The 18,777-nt window shown below is 35.6% G+C and overlaps 1 protein-coding gene across 1 annotated transcript in view; it reads left to right on the top strand.

Annotated features, from left to right (window-relative positions):
- Nucleotides 1–17,615, top strand: part of LOC121859390 (E3 ubiquitin-protein ligase MARCHF5-like) — a 40,148-nt gene extending 22,533 nt beyond the window's left edge. Inside the window, exons 6-7 of the mRNA XM_042356171.1 lie at nt 136–295; nt 16,684–17,615. Coding sequence (XP_042212105.1) covers nt 136–295; nt 16,684–16,914 — 391 coding nt within the window. The 3' untranslated portion in view covers nt 16,915–17,615. The remainder of the gene's footprint in view (nt 1–135; nt 296–16,683) is intronic.
- The last annotated feature ends 1,162 nt before the right edge of the window (nt 17,616–18,777 follow it).

Raw genomic sequence — 18,777 nt, 5'->3', positions numbered from 1 at the left:
ACTCAGTATTATTTTAAATGTACTACAGCATACAATACTGTACGTGGTAGAAATAGCCAAGACTTATTAGTTGAGACTTGTAGACTTAACCATGTATGTTAAAACTTTTTATACCTTTGTTATCTTATTTGAAAGGTATGAAGAACCAGCAGGAGTGAGTACAACAGCAGTAATAAGTGATCCAGTAAATGCAACACGAGTGCTCTGTGGTGCTCTTTCCCTCCCAACCCTCGCTACTATTGTGGGGCGACTTTTCTTCCCATCTGCCCACGACAATCTTACCAGAACCTTGCTTGTGGGTATTGATATTATTTTTATCAAATATTAGTATACCTGGTATACAAATATACATATATACATATGTATATATATGTATATATATGTATATACATATGTACTGACAGTAAAAACCTTCCAATACTGTACTCTATCCATTATTGGGCGGGTTTTCTTTCCCCCATTCCTCACCATCACAGCATCTTATATGGTAATGAATATTGTACAATACTGTATATAGAAATTTAACTTACCTTAATTATGGTGGTTCAGTTCTTGCACTTATTTCTTTATGCTGGTATATAGCAGTAAATGTTTGGAGTTGTGTTTATATGGTGATAAATGCTTCAAGGAGTGTTTATATAGTGGTAAATGTTTGGGGCAGTGTTTATGTAGTGTAATGTTTGGAAAGGTGTGTTGATAATTTGATATACAGTGAGTTCTGCTATAACGTGTGTTTTGATAACGCGAATTTGCTCTAACGCGATTTATGAATTAGGGACGATATTTGTATAACGCGAACGCTTGTTTGCTATAACGCGATTTTTGCTTACTATTTCTCCAATTTTGTGGTATTAACTGTGAATATGGTAAAGAAGAATATCTCCAAAAAGCGCTCTGATGATAGAATTCCCGGTGATGATCGTAAAAGAAAGGATATAACACTTGAAGAGAAGCTCGATGTTATCAACCTCAAAATCACCCTTCTCCCCCATCAAGTTACATTCATATTTTTTCAAGGTTAAGTGTTACATTTACTGTATGATTTCATTATTAGATATGAATGTAACATTTATTTAGACTGTGCTATCCTTTGTGTTAGGCTAACTACTAAATTTTTTCGATTTCGAGTAATCTGCACCTAACCCTATTTTCTCCATACCGTATATCACGGCCTATAAGACGAAATTTGAACATTAAAAAAATCTGCCCAAAGTTAGGGGGTCGTCTAAACCACCAAGTTTAAAATTCTTACCTCTTAAATATTGTGGTTTAGTGTGTCAAGAGTGGTGATGAAAACATCGTAAGCCACTCACAAGGTCTTACCACTAATTATTTTATACTGAAACTTACGTTTGGCAAGCTGGATTCAAATTAAGATTACCGGTATATTAAAATAATAAAAATGTATTATAAACCTGTCTAACATACCGTAAAAGAGATTTATACCCCTGTAATAAACACAGCTATCATCACACACCCCTCCCCACGCCCCCCCCCATTTGCCAGTGAGGAGACAAGAAAGGAAAAGTGCATTAATTCTTGAAACTATCGACGGTTAATTACAGACGCTCAAGTGACGTCACTAGTGTTTACACTACACCAGCTGGTAATATTTGATGCCATTACTTGAAGTGAATTGGCCTTATTTTAAGTAACTAACTATAAATAAATACAAAAATTAAAAAAAAAGATCAAAACTGAGAAATAATATACTGTATGTATGTTGTGTTGTCAAAGTAAGAGGAACAATTGTGTAAGTACGTAATATTTTTTCACTCAAATCCTAATGAAACACTACTGGAGAACATTCCTTTGTCGCAAAACAGTTTATAAATTAAAGAAAATAATTACAGTGTGTTTAATATATTACAGTATATTATAAATAAATAAATAAAACAAATAATTCGGTAAATTTATTTAAAGTAAATGGAAAATAAGCAAACATGTTATTTACCAAGACCCTTCCGTCTGGCTCAGGGTGAGATGGAGGGGAGATAAAGAAGGCTATTTATAGCCCATCAGAAGTGGCTAGTACCCTAATGCACCATAAATAATTCATTGAACATTCATTTTTTGTACATAGTATATTCAGTATATATATATATATATATATATATATATATATATATATATATATATATATATATATATATATATATATATATATATATATATATATATATATATATATATATATATATATATATATATATATATATATATATATATATATATATATTTGTGTAATAAATGTATGTAGTAAGTACATACTGGTAACCTTTTTCACTCAAATCCTAATGAAACATCACAATTAGAATACGGTGGTTGCTGTTGAACCACATGTTGTATAAATAGTCACACCACCCAGACGAGGGAACACTCCCACCACGCTTCAGTGACGTCACTAGTGTTTACACTACACCAGCGAGTATAATTTGATGACATTACTTGAAGTGAATTGGCCTTATTTTAAAAAATCAAGGATGGTTGGTAAAGGACTACTGAGTCAGTGGGTAAGTGTCACATTTGGGGTACTGGTCTTATACAGCAAATAGAGCTCAAAAGCTACTTTTTAAATGGAAATTTGGGGGGGGCGTCTTATGCACCCCGCCGCCTTATAGGCCGTGATATACGGTAAGCCCTGTTATTTATATTATGCGATTTTCTATAACACGATATTTTACAAGAACACAATTATCGCGTTATAGCAGAACTACCTGTAGTGGCAAACATTTAGAGGTGTGTTTATATAATGATAAAAGTTTCAAGGAGTGTTTATACAGTGTATTACCCCACTTTACACGCTTTCACTTTCTGCGATTTCTCGATTTCTCATTGATTTCTCATTTACCTGGTACCTTGCCAGCCAGAACCAGACTTTCACTTTCCGCGGTGCATCTGCTCATATACGTGGTGAAGTATAATTTTATTTTTTTTTTATTTAGCTCATAAAATTCATACAAATTACCCGGCCAGAATATAATTTACATTGCTGGAATTCTTACAATATGATGATCATTTTGAATATAGCCATCATGGATTTTGCATTAGACATACAAATTTTAGATCTAATGTAATAATTTGGTTTACACAAAGCAAATATTTTATCGTTTGTGCAAAATATATGAAGTTTACATTCAAAATATTCCCTGACCTGCAAGGAATCCAGAAATGTCAATTATATTATCCTAACTTTAGTCTGAGTTATTATTTATTACTCAAAATGTAAATATACTATTTTCTCCCAAACGTTTCTCTGGTAGGGAGGGAAGGTGGGGGGTAGGGAGGGAGGGACCGACCCAGCTAGGGCTGAGGTGGGGTATTTTGATTGACAGATAGTGTCCTTGAAGAATATTTCTTTGTTTATTTACTGAAGATATTTGTTTTAGCTCATAAAATTCATACAAATTACTCGGCCAGAATATAATTTACAGTGCTGGAATTCTTACAATATAATGATCATTTTGAATATAAACATCATGGATTTTGCATTAGACATACAAATTTTAGATCTAATGTAATAATTTGGTTTACACAAAGCAAATATTTTATCTTTTGTGCAAAATATATGAAGTTTACATTCAAAATATTCCCTGACCTGCAAGGAATCCAGAAATGTCAATTATATTATCCTAACTTTAGTCTGAGGTATTATTTATTACTAAACGTTAAAATCTAGTGTTTTCACCCAAACATTTCTCAGAGAGGTAGGAGCTAGTGAGCTGGGAAGAGGGGGGGAGGGGGATTTGAGTCCATTATTTGAATGGACATTAACCTGGCGACTGCATTTCTCTTAAATATTAATTGTGTGAGCATACCATCATAAAATTAAGATTTTATTTTTACTACAACATAGGTATTGTGTCGGAAAAAGTGGAGGTTGGGGGTCGGGCCAGTCTCTATTGGAATTAATCCCATATGTTCTGTTATTCACTTTACGCGGTTTTCACTTTCCATGCCTGTGGGTTCAATTGACGCGTAAATCGTAAATGGGGTACTACTGTATAGTGGTAAATGGTTGGAGTTTTGGAGATGAGTGTTTATATAGTTATAAATGTTTGGTTGAGTGTTTATATCGAGCTGTAGGTGTTAAAAGAGCATGGATGTACAAAATTGTACAGCCTCTGCCACTTCCAATGAGCGAGGGAGAGAGAGGGATGACTGAGGCCAGTGTGTGAATGGGTGGTGGGGTAATGTGGTGGTTGAGGAGGGTCATAGTGTAGGGGGGCTAGAGGGGTGGGAGAGAATAAAGTGCAGTTACAACACAAGATATATTAAGCAAGAATACAAATACGTAGGAAAAATTTTTTTGAGTTGAATGTGATATCGCACATTAGGGTGGTATTCCCAACTTATGCTATGGGTCTGAACCATTATGCATATTTACTGTCCAGAATTTATGAAATAATAAGCTACTGTGATAAAAAAACACAGGGGTGATACAGGGATGGGCTGGGCCTTTACATATGGTGTCCTTTTACAATGGGGTTGCATTTATGACCCAACGAATAAAGGATGCATACCCAGGAAGTTGTCAAACACAATAATTTGAAATAACAATACCATTAGAATAATACATCAGTGTGCAAGAGTTCCACCTGTATTCAATTATTTATTTATTGTATTTTTTTCGATATGGATTACTAGCTGTCTCCTGTCTACTGGACTGTGAGGTGATGCTGGAATAAAGGGGTACCTATGGAGCAGGTGTCAGCACCTGGCACAGTTTAGGGCACTGGTGCACTATGTTTAGTAGGCAATCATCATTATGTGAATGCAGATACTTTATAATTTTGGGTGTTTGTTAAAGTTGAGAAACACCAGTAACACGTTATTGTCCGCTGTATTATGTGGACATACAACACTGCTTGTTAAATTTTCTCCGATACCTGCATGGGGCATGATGATGTGTGCTGTTGTATGAGGAGAAATGGGATATTGAGTGCTACTTGCAATTTAAATACTAATAATAATAATTACAAAATGAATAATAATGTATTATCTTCATTATAAGCTAATCATACACACCTGAGTAAAATATTCATTGCACAATGAAATTGTGTGATCACCCTGACAGAGCTATGTGAGATACACAAAAAGTTTGATTTTATTAAAAAAAATTGTAACCATTAACTCTGCAGAGTTGAGTGCCAATAAACAAATAAACAAGAAACATAAGCTTAATGGAACATTTACTCATGCCTCGGGGTGGGGCAACAGTTGACTGGGGTGGGGCAACAGTTGACAAAAGGAATGTGCATGTTGAGGGCCAACATGCACATCCCTTTTGTCAACTGTTGTTATTAGTGTCTGTGGTAGCGTGACCCAAATAGGAAATATACAGATACATAGTTTGAGAAGACTTGATTATATGAAACTATTTAATGAGCATAGACATTATTAGATAATGAGTTAGTTAGACATAGGTCGAACCACCATATTGAGAGGAGATGATGGTAGTAGGAGTTAATCCCTGCACTGTGGGGGAGCAAGGTGTCGGTCAAGTTAGGTGTCTGGGTTGCCCTTTGCAATTCCTAACATGATATACCAGGATGCAGGGGTTTGCATATATACGGTAAAACTCACATAATTTGTAAATAATAGGGGCTCTAGCCCTTATGAAATATAGGGTTTTACAAAATATGGGTGACTCTCTCTTGCGGCACCTTTTTTTAAGGAAAAATACATTGTATGTACGTATACAGTATTACGCATCTACATATACCCTGGTTATTCGTTAATCAGTTGTCTAGGTGTACAAGTAGCGGAAGTGAGTCATCATGTATCACTCGAAGGTAATAAATTATGTTGTTAGGAAGGTATCTTCATGTCAAAAGAAGATTTACAGATAAATTTCTTCTTGCATTTGCATCTGTTAACATCACTGACAGCATTGAAGCCAAGATAGACTTGTCACTGTAACCACCAGGCTACTTGGCTAAGCTGTGAGGTTCTATCTTTGTTTTTTCACTTGTATTTTCGAGTAGATATATGTAACGTTCTTCTTTATTTTTACTCATTTACATGCACACTCCATCCTACATACATAATGTAAAATAAGTAAAAGAAATAATTGTCATAAGAGAAAACATATAATGGGAATATAGATTTCTTTGTACTTGAGTTAGCTGGCTCAGTGGAGGAGCGTGAGGAGGGTGCAGAGTGTAGGGGAGGGGAGCATTGCTAGGCAGACGGGGGAGGTAGCGTCCCTGCTGGTCTGCGTTGCTATGGCAAAGTAGTGTGTGTATGGAAATGGCGATTGCGTTAAACTTTCATTTGGCTTTTATTTACTGGTTTGACAATACCTGTACGATATTTGTTGTACAGTATAGTCTGCATTTACGCGGTCAATTGAACCCGTGGAAGTCCGCATAAAACGAGAAACGCCTAAACGAAATAACAGAACATATGGGATTAATTGAAATAGAGACTGGGCCGACTCCCAAACTCTACTTTTTCCGACACAATACGTAACTTGTAGTAAAAATAACATCATAATTTTATGATGGTATTGCTACACACACAATATCTAAATAAAAAACTACAAATCTAAAGGTGTTTAACACTTACGTTAGTAGAAGAGATGGGTCGGCACACGTGGATGGCGGCTGGTTCCGAGGCAGAGGGCAGATTAGTTGCTCTCCGGTGAATCACTTTCACTACTTGCAGAGGTTTGCAGGGCCTCCCTGACAAACCCTTCAAAGTCCATATCCTCACTGTCACTGACTTGGGCTGGATGTGGTTGGTTGCGGGCGAAGAAGTCCTTAATACTACGTTGACGACTAGCATTGATGTTGTCGTGATAGGTCTGGTCATACAGCTCCATAATTTTCGACAGAAGGTTATTAGACACTTAATACCGATGATTGACTGGGTCTTTGTCAAGGACGAACTTGATTTTCTCCCCCAACTCAATGATTTCCTTCACATAACCATGGCTTGGTCCAAGTAATTCAAGGTTTTTCTTGGGTGGTGAGGGTCCAGCGGAAGCCATTGTGAGGGGAATAGCGGGCACAAGAGAGAACTGTATACGCGGACTGTGAACAGTGAGACTGGCCCGGCTAGGTCAGCGACTTCTGGTGGCAGGGCACGTCATGTTACATTAGACCAATCACAGCTAGCGGCGGAGGGAATGCGTGGGTGGTAAGGATGGGTGGCCCAATCACAGTCCGATATGTCATATGACGTCAGCGATAACGTAAGAGCGACCTAATGCACACAATGCTTCCCGCGTAAATGATGAAATTTACCGCGTAAGTAAAACATTTCATTCTGGCAAGGCACCGCATAAATGACCAAACGTGAAACAAAATCCGTGTAAATCCAGACTATACTGTAACTTATATCTTGATATTATTTTTATTTATTCCTCACATTTACTGGTACTAACTATATTATTTTAGAAAACTATGACTACAAGAGGAAAATACACACAAAAGTTTTTTCCTAAATACTCCCTGCTGAAATGGGGGGTGCATCTTATATGACTGTGTGTGTCTTATATGCCATAAAATACGGTACTAAAGAGTGTGTTTTAGTTAACTGGTTTACAGAAAGCTCTCACACAAATGCATCTTGAGGGAATACCTTCCGATAAAGCTTATCCTTTCATTTTCAAGTCAAATTACAACTTACATATTGTATTTTTTTCTATTATTGAAGTTGTTATATTAATCATGATGAACCATACACCATAAGAGGCTGATCATATTTGTATATAATAATGAATCCATAAATAAACCTGATGAATGCGGCAACCCCTGATCAGGCCGTCACCCCCAGCTAGCTTACATATGCAGTGTCTTAACTTTTGTTAGGCCTACAGCAAATCTGATTACACCACTTCATTTCATAAGATTTTTCTTTTTTTTCTTTTAAGATATTTACAATACAGTCGGCCCTTAACATACGCGGGTTTAACTTACACGGATTTGCAAATATGCGGATTGCCGCTGGAGGAATATACATTCAAAGGAATATACATTATTCAAATTGCGCACGACACCACACACTGCACACCACACACCGCACACCGCGCGCACACACACACACACACACACACACACACACACACACACACACACACACACACACACACACACACACACACACACACACACACACACACACACACACACACACAGTCAGTCAGTCTCGCTGTAGTCACGCTTGTGTTAACATCAGCATTGTAGTTGCAAAAATATTACATTTCCATGAATGTATTATATCAAGCACAGTATGAATAGAATATCACTCATATAACAGTATTTTAACTGAAAACTATTAAAAAAATGAGTAACATATCTTGAACATCGGAAGGTTTGGTAAAGTCTTTTGTTTTCATGTAGTTTATCCTAATTTACATTGAAATACATTACGTTTCAGCAAAACTACTATTTATTTCTGAGAATATGGAAATGTAATATTTTTGCTGAAATGACGTACGTATTACAGTGGAAAGTGACGAAAGCAATGACTTTCGCTTTCTTTCGTTCAAAAGATGTTACCGTAATCGCTTTTCGAATGGTTTTCAGTTAAAAAACTGTTGCATCACAAGTGAATTAGGATAGAATATTATTGTAATACAACAATTTTTTAACTGAAAACCATTCCAAAAGTGATTGCGGTAACATCTTTTGAACGAAAAAGCGAAAGTCATTGTTTTCGTCACGATTTTATCCCACTTTCCACTGTAATACGTACGTCACTTCAGCAAAAATATTACATTTCCATGAATGTATTATATCAAGCACACTATGAATAGAATATCATTGTAATATAACAGTATTTTAACCGAAAACTACTAAAAAAACGAGTAACATCTCTTGAACATCAGAAGGTTAGGTAAAGTCTTTTGTTTTCGTCATGTATTTTATCCCATTTTACATTGAAATACATCTCCTTTCAGCAAAACTACAATTAATTTCTGAGAATATATTCATTCAGACGCAGTTTAGGTAAAATATACATGTGATGTAATAATTTTTTAACTGAAAACGATTCGAAAAACATGTACCCTCTAGCTCTGTTCAAGGAGAAGACTGGGAGGAGCTGTTTAGTACTGAAGACGATGACAAGGAAAATGATTTTGATGGTTTTTAATGAAAATATTCAGAAATATGGTATCATAGGAATTAGGATAGAATATTATTGTAATACAACCATTTTTCAACTGAAAACCATTCGAAAAGCGATTACGGTAAAATCTTTTGAACAACAAAAGAAAGCGAAAGTCATTGTTTTCGTCATGATTTTATCCCACTTTCCACTGTAATACGTACGTCATTTCAGCAAAAATATTACATTTCCATATTTATTTCTGAGAATATATTCATTCAGTCACAGTTAAGGTAAAATATACTTGTGATGTAATATTTTAATGAAAATACCCGGTACAGTGGTCCCTCGGTTAACGAGCACAATCCGTTCTAGAAGGTTGCTCGTTAACCGAAAAACTCGTTAACCGAAACCAGTTTCAATGGGTTTTTGGGTAATTGGTTCCAGCTCACTGAAAATTGCCTAAATTCAACAAAAAAGGTAGAAAGGTACACTTACTTTGAGGTGTGTATGTAGAAGGCTCCTGGATGATGATGGGAATTAGAATGGGGGTGGAGGAAAAGGGAGAAGAGAAGGCATTGGGGTGGAAGAGAAGTCACCCCATGGCACCATTTCACCCATAAAATTTTAGTTCTCTTGGTGTAATTCAAGATTATTTTCTTTAAATCAACACTGCACTGCATTATATATTGTCAATATGTAAAGTAAACTTAAAAATGCCCAATAATTTGCTTGTAAACACAGAAAAAAAGCATTTAGTTGAAGAGAGTCTCAAGCAAGATGTTACCTCCACTGAAAAGACACAAAGACTGACGCCTATATGCTGTGTTGGCAGGCTGGATGGCGTGCCACAAACTAGTGACCCTACCTTATGTTAAAATGACTAAAAAATTTAATATTAAACTTTTAAAATTATTGAGTAGTATAAACTTCTTGATATTTACTAAAAGGGTAAGGAATTTAAGCCCTAGAACCGATTACTGTATTGGCGGACTAATACTACAGCTGGTGGACCGCCAAATGCAATCTTAATATGTGGAGGCTGGCTCGTAAGAAACTCGTTAGTCGAGGGATTGCTCGTTAACTGAAGTTAAGAATCTTATGGAAGGTAACTCGTTAACCGAGGGACCACTGTATTTAGAAATACGGTATCGTAGTTTTCTTTTGAATCAAATTTAATTAACAAAGATTGATGTTTCAAATGTAATGAACAGAAATTTATGTATCTATAAATAAACTTTAAAAAATGAATACCGTATATACTCGTCTATAACCCCCCTCGTTTATAGGTCGACCCTGATTTTTTGACCAAGAAATTGTTAATTTACGATATTCCTCGTTTATAGTTCGACCCACGTTTTTTAGGGTAATGGAACAACAAAACCTTCACTAAAAACGCTCTACGTCCTATAAACTGAGGCTCGCCTTGCATGAAACACGAGTGCCGAAGGCAAATTGTTTACCATTTATTATTACGACACTTTACACTGAAACGCGGGTAGTTTTAACAAAAATATTGTATATTTCCATTCAAGTATTTATTCAAGTCAGTTAGGAGGGAATATTATTGTAATACAACAGTTTTTAACTAAACCATTCGAAAAGCGATTACGGTAACATCTTTTGAACGAAAGAAAGCGAAAGTCATTGTTTTCGTCACGATTTTATCCCACTTTCCACTTTAATACGTACGTAATTTCAGCAAAAATATTACATTTCCGTGATTGTATTATATCAAGCACAGTATGAATAGAATATCATTGTAATATAACAGAATTTTAACCGAAAACTACTAAAAAAACGAGTAACATCTCAAGAACAGAAGCTTAGGTAAAGTCTTTTGTTTTCGTCATGCATTTTATCCTATTTTACACTGAAATACATCACGTTTCAGCAAAACTACTTTTATTTCCGAGAATATATTCATTCAGGCGCAGTTTAGGTAAAATATACGTGTGATGTAATAGTTTTTTAACTGAAAACGATTCGAAAAACACTTACCCTCTCGCCCTGTTCAAGGAGAGGACTGGAAGAAGCTGTTTGGTGCTGCAGACGATGACAAGGAAAATGATTTTGATGAATTTTAATGAAAATATTCTGAAATATGGTATCGTAGTATTTATTCAAGTCAATTAGGATAGAATATTATCGTAATACAACAGTTTTTTAACTGAAAACCATTCGAAAAGCGATTACGGTAACATCTTTTGAACGAAAGAAAGCGAAAGTCATTGTTTTCGCCACAATTTTATCCCACTTTCCACTGTAATACGTACGTCATTTCAGCAAATATATTACATTTCCGTGAATGCATTATATCAAGCACAGTATGAATAGAATACCATTGTAATGTAACAATATTTTAACCAAAAACTATTAAAAAACGAGTAACTTCTCTTGAACATCGGAAGGTTAGGTAAAATCTTTTGTTTTTGTCATGTATTTTATCCTATTTTACATTAAAATACATCACGTTTCAGCAAAACTACTATTTATTTCCGAGAACATATTCATTCAGGCACAGTTAAGGTAAAATATACATGTGATGTAACAGTTTTTTAACTGAAAACGATTCAAAAAACACGTGTACCGTGTAGCTGATACTCAACAGCTGGTGGTGCGTCATGCGTTGTAAACAATAGGAGGTTGAAGTAGATTACTGGGTATCATAATAAGTGTGAAATATCGAAAATGTTTTTATTACCGGTATTTTTTGTAGATCAATGAGAACTGTGATACTGTATATGATATGATAAGTTAGCCTGTGCTAAGAACTTCAACATAGACTACTGAAAGCACATTGTAAGGTAATTTAGCCCATTGTAAGTTGGTGAGCTTCATTTACTGAAGGAACTGCACAACTTTTCATTACTAATCGGTACATATTTTACGTTTCCATTGTTTACTGGCAGTAAATGGTAAATATTTTTCATGTCTGAAGCTAAAAGTTGCTCCTCGCCCTTCCCATCATGCACGGGTTCAACCTAACAAAACTATTACGCATGTATAGGACGACCCCCAATTTGGTGTTAAAAACTCGAACTATACACGAGTATATACGGTACTTTATGTTTTACATCGTCCTGTGCTACCATACCATGCGTTTGGCTACTTTGGGCTCGTTATGATGACGCAAGAGATCTGCCCTGGCAACTGTACCGACACTCACAGCGAGTGTTGCGTCGTTTCCATTGTTTACTGGTAGTTACTGGTAAATATTTTTCAACCTAACGAAACTATTACCCGTTTAGAGGTCGACCCCCAATTTTTTGCCAAAAAATTTGGTCTTAAAAACTCTTAACTACACACAGGTATATACGGTAAATAAGGACATGGGGGGCCAGGGATGTTTTTAGGGGGGCCAGCAAAAGTACGCGGCTTCTTAACATTCACGGGTATCTCTGTTACCTAACCCCCGCGTATGTTAAGGCCCGACTGTACTCTAAATAAATCACAATACGTACTGTACATACTCACTAAATTATAAATAAATATATGTAGTCATTTCTGCTACAACGCATGTTTTGTCAACGCGAATTGGTTATAACGCGATTGATGAATAGAAGAACGATATTTGTAAAACGCGAACATGTGTTGGCTGCAACGTGATTCCACTTGAACGTTTTAAGTGTACTGTTGCTTGGCGCGGGGTTATGCAGTGTTTACAGTTCACGTTCGACATCACATGTTCAATTGATTCATGTGTTTTGTTTGTGAAGTGTTATTTGATAGGGACTCTATAAATTTCATCCTTTTTTTGCAAATTTAGCTGTTCCCATAAATACTGTATGAAAAAAAAAATAAAAATAATGTTTCGCAGTGCGGACTAATAGCGTTTTACACTCGCTCTCTCTGTTTCCATCACACGATCAGTTGAAACACGTGGGTTGTTTTGAAGCTTCCTCAGTGATTTTTGCTTGCTATTTCTCCAATTTTGTGGTATTAACTGTTAATATGGAAAAGAAAAATATCTCCAAGAAGCGTTATGGTGATTGCATTCCCGGTGGTGATCATAAAAGAAAGGCTATAACACTTGAAGAGAAGCTTGATGTTATCAAGCGTTTTGAACGTAAGGAAAGAACATGTGATATTGTGCATGCAATGGGAATAGCTAAATTTGCAAAAAAAGGATCCTTTGTGTTAGGCTAACTACTAAATTTTTTTCGATTTCGAGTAATCTGCACCTAACCCTATTTTCTCCATAAGCCCTGTTATTTCTATTGCGAGTATTTCTACAACACGAGGTTTTACAAGAACACAACCATCGAGTTGTAGCAGAACTGACTGTAACTAAATCACAATACAGGCAGTCCCCGACTTACGACGGGGTTAGGGACCCAAATCCAGGTCGTAAGTCGAAAATGCAAAAAATAATACATAGAAAAATCTAAACACTTCTGGGCATTATCTGTTTTATTGCTGAATGCAGGTACAGTATATTCACATTATATTCTCTCAGATTGTACCTGTGTATACAGGTACATTCTGAGAGAATATAATGTGAATCCTCTCCAGGGAAGTGTTGTGAATATCACTTTGAGATAACGCTTGTGTTAAGTGTACGGCATCCCTGTCCGGTGGTCTAAAGTGAACTGCTTCTCTCTGGGCGTGTGAGAGAGCGAGCGGGTGTTTGCTGAATAAGCTGACCCTGTGATAGATGCAACCTAAATGATCTAGTCATGAATAACATGGTGAATCATTTTGTGAATAACTTGGTGTTATTCATTTGGGTGTATTTATATAAAGCAAAGGTGCTGCAACAATACCACCCTAATGTGTGGTAACATTTTGTACTCAGAATTTGTGTTTTATCCTACATATCTATATCCTTGCTTAATATATCCCTCCTCAACCCCCACATTACCTCGCCATCCACTCACTCACCTGCCTCAGTCATTCCGTGCCCTCCCTCTCTTGTGAATGGTTCGGATTCAAGAGTCAAAACTCCCGGGGTTCACACAACATGGAGAGGGTGGATTGACAACACTGATAGTAATAGTTGGAAGTGGAAGAGGCTGTACATATATAAAGAAAATTTGTGCCTTGTGTACTGTAATGTGTGTTATTTGTATGTTGTAATGTGTGTTACAGTATTTGTATGTTGTAATGTGTGTTATTTGTGTAGTGTAATGTGTGTTATTTGTGTAGTGTAATGTGTGTTATTTGTGTAGTGTAATGTGTGTTATTTGTGTAGTGTAATGTGTGTTATTTGTGTAGTGTAATGTGTGTTATTTGTATAGTGTAATGTGTGTTATTTGTGTGCTGTAATGTGTGTTATTTGTGTAGTGTAATGTGTGTTATTTGTGTGCTGTAATGTGTGTTATTTGTGTAGTGTAATGTGTGTTATTTGTGTAGTGTAATGTGTGTTATTTGTGTGCTGTAATGTGTGTTATTTGTGTAGTGTAATGTGTGTTATTTGTGTAGTGTAATGTGTGTTATTTGTGTGCTGTAATGTGTATTATTTGTGTAGTGTAATGTGTGTTATTTGTGTGCTGTAATGTGTGTTATTTGTGTAGTGTAATGTGTGTTATTTGTGTAGTGTAATGTGTGTTATTTGTGTACTGTAATGTGTGTTATTTGTGTAGTGTAATGTGTGTTATTTGTGTAGTGTAATGTGTGTTATTTGTGTAGTGTAATGTGTGTTATTTGTATAGTGTAATGTGTGTTATTTGTGTAGTGTAATGTGTGTTATTTGTGTGCTGTAATGTGTGTTATTTGTGTAGTGTAATGTGTGTTATTTGTGTAGTGTAATGTGTGTTATTTGTGTAGTGTAATGTGTGTTATTTGTATAGTGTAATGTGTGTTATTTGTGTAGTGTAATGTGTGTTATTTGTATAGTGTAATGTGTGTTATTTGTGTAGTGTAATGTGTGTTATTTGTGTAGTGTAATGTGTGTTATTTGTGTAGTGTAATGTGTGTTATTTGTGTAGTGTAATGTGTGTTATTTGTATAGTGTAATGTGTGTTATTTGTGTAGTGTAATGTGTGTTATTTGTGTAGTGTAATGTGTGTTATTTGTATAGTGTAATGTGTGTTATTTGTGTGCTGTAATGTGTGTTATTTGTGTAGTGTAATGTGTGTTATTTGTATAGTGTAATGTGTGTTATTTGTGTAGTGTAATGTGTGTTATTTGTGTAGTGTAATGTGTGTTATTTGTATAGTGTAATGTGTGTTATTTGTGTGCTGTAATGTGTGTTATTTGTGTAGTGTAATGTGTGTTATTTGTATAGTGTAATGTGTGTTATTTGTGTAGTGTAATGTGTGTTATTTGTGTAGTGTAATGTGTGTTATTTGTGTAGTGTAATGTGTGTTATTTGTGTGCTGTAATGTGTGTTATTTGTGTAGTGTAATGTGTGTTATTTGTGTGCTGTAATGTGTGTTATTTGTATAGTGTAATGTGTGTTATTTGTGTAGTGTAATGTGTGTTATTTGTGTAGTGTAATGTGTGTTATTTGTATAGTGTAATGTGTGTTATTTGTGTGCTGTAATGTGTGTTATTTGTGTAGTGTAATGTGTGTTATTTGTATAGTGTAATGTGTGTTATTTGTGTAGTGTAATGTGTGTTATTTGTGTAGTGTAATGTGTGTTATTTGTGTAGTGTAATGTGTGTTATTTGTGTGTAATGTGTAATGTGTGTTATTTGTGTAGTGTAATGTGTGTTATTTGTATAGTGTAATGTGTGTTATTTGTGTAGTGTAATGTGTGTTATTTGTGTAGTGTAATGTGTGTGTGTAGTGTAATTGTGTGTGCTGTAATGTGTGTTATTTGTGTGCTGTAATGTGTGTTATTTGTATAGTGTAATGTGTGTTATTTGTGTAGTGTAATGTGTGTTATTTGTGTGTGTAATGTGTGTAGTGTAATGTGTGTTATTTGTGTAGTGTAATGTGTGTTATTTGTGTGCTGTAATGTGTATTATTTGTGTAGTGTAATGTGTATTATTTGTGTAGTGTAATGTGTGTTATTTGTGTGCTGTAATGTGTGTTATTTGTATGTTGTAATGTGTATTATTTTGTAGTGTAATGTGTATTATTTGTGTAGTGTAATGTGTGTTATTTGTATGTTGTAATGTGTATTATTTTGTAGTGTAATGTGTGTTATTTGTGTAGTGTAATGTGTGTTATTTGTGTAGTGTAATGTGTGTTATTTGTGTAGTGTAATGTGTGTTTTTTATGTGCTGTAATGTGTGTTATTTGTGTGCTGTAATGTGTGTTATTTGTATGTTGTAATGTGTGTTATTTGTGTAGTGTAATGTGTGTTATTTGTATGTTGTAATGTGTATTATTTTGTAGTGTAATGTGTGTTATTTGTGTAGTGTAATGTGTGTTATTTGTGTAGTGTAATGTGTGTTATTTGTGTAGTGTAATGTGTGTTTTTTATGTGCTGTAATGTGTGTTATTTGTGTGCTGTAATGTGTGTTATTTGTGTGCTGTTATTTGTGTTATTTGTGTAGTGTAATGTGTGTTATTTGTGTAGTGTAATGTGTGTTATTTGTGTAGTGTAATGTGTGTTATTTGTGTGCTGTAATGTGTGTTATTTGTGTAGTGTAATGTGTGTTATTTGTGTAGTGTAATGTGTGTTATTTGTGTGCTGTTATTTGTGTAGTTAATGTATCTAAATTTGTTTACAGGGAGGTGCATCATTCTTGGTAGTGAAAGGCCTGTTCAAGGTTTATTACAAGCAGCAACAACATGTGATGCAGAGTAGACGCAAGATAATAGACTATCCCCAGGATCCTTCCACGCCGCCACAGGTCCCAGCTGCCTCCACTCCCCGTGCGCCTCCCACCACGCCACAGGAGTTTCCCGTCACCTCATCGTTAACGACCACTCAACCTTCGTCCAGCCAAAACTTTGATTAGCAGTAGTTCAGTAGTTATAACAAGAGTAAAGTTGGCGAAGAACAATTTTTAAATATTTTGTCTTCAAACATTTTATGCAGATAGTGGCATGTGTTAATACTATGACTCCTGGATCTGCTGTGTTGTTATTAAGTGTGGGAAGTGTACATTATGACTGAGGGCCGTAAAGCACTGTTAATTATGCCTCTTGGTTTCACTCAAATTGTCTCGGTACTTATAAACAGCACTTTTTCTGATGACTTTTCTGTGAACTTAAGAAATGTTGTCAATTATATTTATTTAGTGACTCATCAAAACATCTTATTTGTTCCCTTGATAAATGAAGAAGTGATATTCTACAATTAGTACAGTATACTAGTGTAAAAAATACCCTTTTCCACACCCTTGTGTAGCTTATATTGTCTGACTAGGAAATCTAATGAAACCAACAATTTAAAGACTGAAGCTTATCACTTAATTCTTATGATGTACTCTATAGGCTTGCTCTACTGTATATTGTTCATGTACTTTGAAAGTCTCTCAAGTATGACATTACTTGAAAATACAGAACAACTTAAAATAGAGAAGCTTGAAGACACTGTACTGTGTTATCAGTGTATCGGATTATGCTATTACAGTTACACATACGTGTGTAAATACTCATAAAAGTGATAATTTAGAAATTTACTAAATATATTTAAACAAAAAACAAAACATTTTAAGCTCTTGACTTTTCTTTTCTAGCTACCTGTTCTTCTCCAGATGGCTTTTATTACTGTGCCTGCCTGAAGTAGGGGTTGATCCATCATACTTTAACCCACCTTTCCTGTCAGGCCTATCTACCTCGACCTCAGAAGGAGGAGATGCGATACAAAGGTCGTGTCCTAGAGGCAGGAGGTCTAATGGAGCTTGTGTCCACCTGGTTAGTATGCACTTCTCACCACCTATGGGCCACCATGATATTGAAATGCTGTGTGTGATCAGTCTCTGGCTGATGACGACAGAGACAAGTCATCTTTATCCAAGTGGTTCTTTAATGATGTTGAGCAGAGTGTCTGCCTCTATATTGTGACACATTTAGGGTAGTTTGTTAGTAGAGACTACCACAGTACAGGGTGAGACTGGTGTGTATAACTTTATAACTTGGTACCAGTTAAGAGTGATCTGTGAATATGTCTGCCTAATCTTGTGGGATGTACTCAGTAAATTCATGGGCTAAGTGTGACTGGAGGGAAACCAAAGATCATTCAGTGCCACCTTACCTTGACATACAGTTCTCAAAGATGGGAGTTGAGAGATCATAGTTTTCCCAAAAAACATGATAGGTAATGAGTCATGCTGGACAGTGTATCCCTGTTGAACCTCCAAAGATGATAACTTTACTGAGACCATTCTGAAATACTATTTTCTAGCTGAGCCAGTATCCAGGCAACTTGTATACCGTCCCTCCCTCCCATATATATAGGGGTTTGTCAGGTAGAAACCAAATGTATATGGTGGATTGGTGGTAAAATTTAATGATATAATTTTCTGAGGCTGATGTATGTGATGCCTTGGGCTGCCTTGGGGAATAAGACATGATGGAACCCTCTTCTCCAGGCATGTGTATTAATGAGAACTCTTTGTGCCTTTGTTATAAGAAAAAATACAGATAAATCATTGGAACTGTTTGATACCTACACTATATAGCTGACTGGCACCCCTTGCTGCCCACAAAAGAGCATTAATATCAAATTGGTTCTCTGGTATTACTATGCCAACAATATAGACGGCTGCTGGTAGAGTCTTACACAACTGTATTTAATGCCTCTGTGTGACTAACCATTGTGGTGATGATACAAGGTAGTTGAGCTGTTGGATGATCAGTTTAAATTTGGGTAATGT

This window comes from Homarus americanus, unplaced genomic scaffold (genome assembly GCF_018991925.1).
Source record: "Homarus americanus isolate GMGI-L3 unplaced genomic scaffold, GMGI_Hamer_2.0 scaffold7626, whole genome shotgun sequence".
Taxonomy (NCBI): Eukaryota; Metazoa; Arthropoda; class Malacostraca; order Decapoda; family Nephropidae; genus Homarus; species Homarus americanus.
Note: the sequence above shows the minus strand (reverse complement) of the source record. Positions and strands in the feature narration are given on the sequence as shown.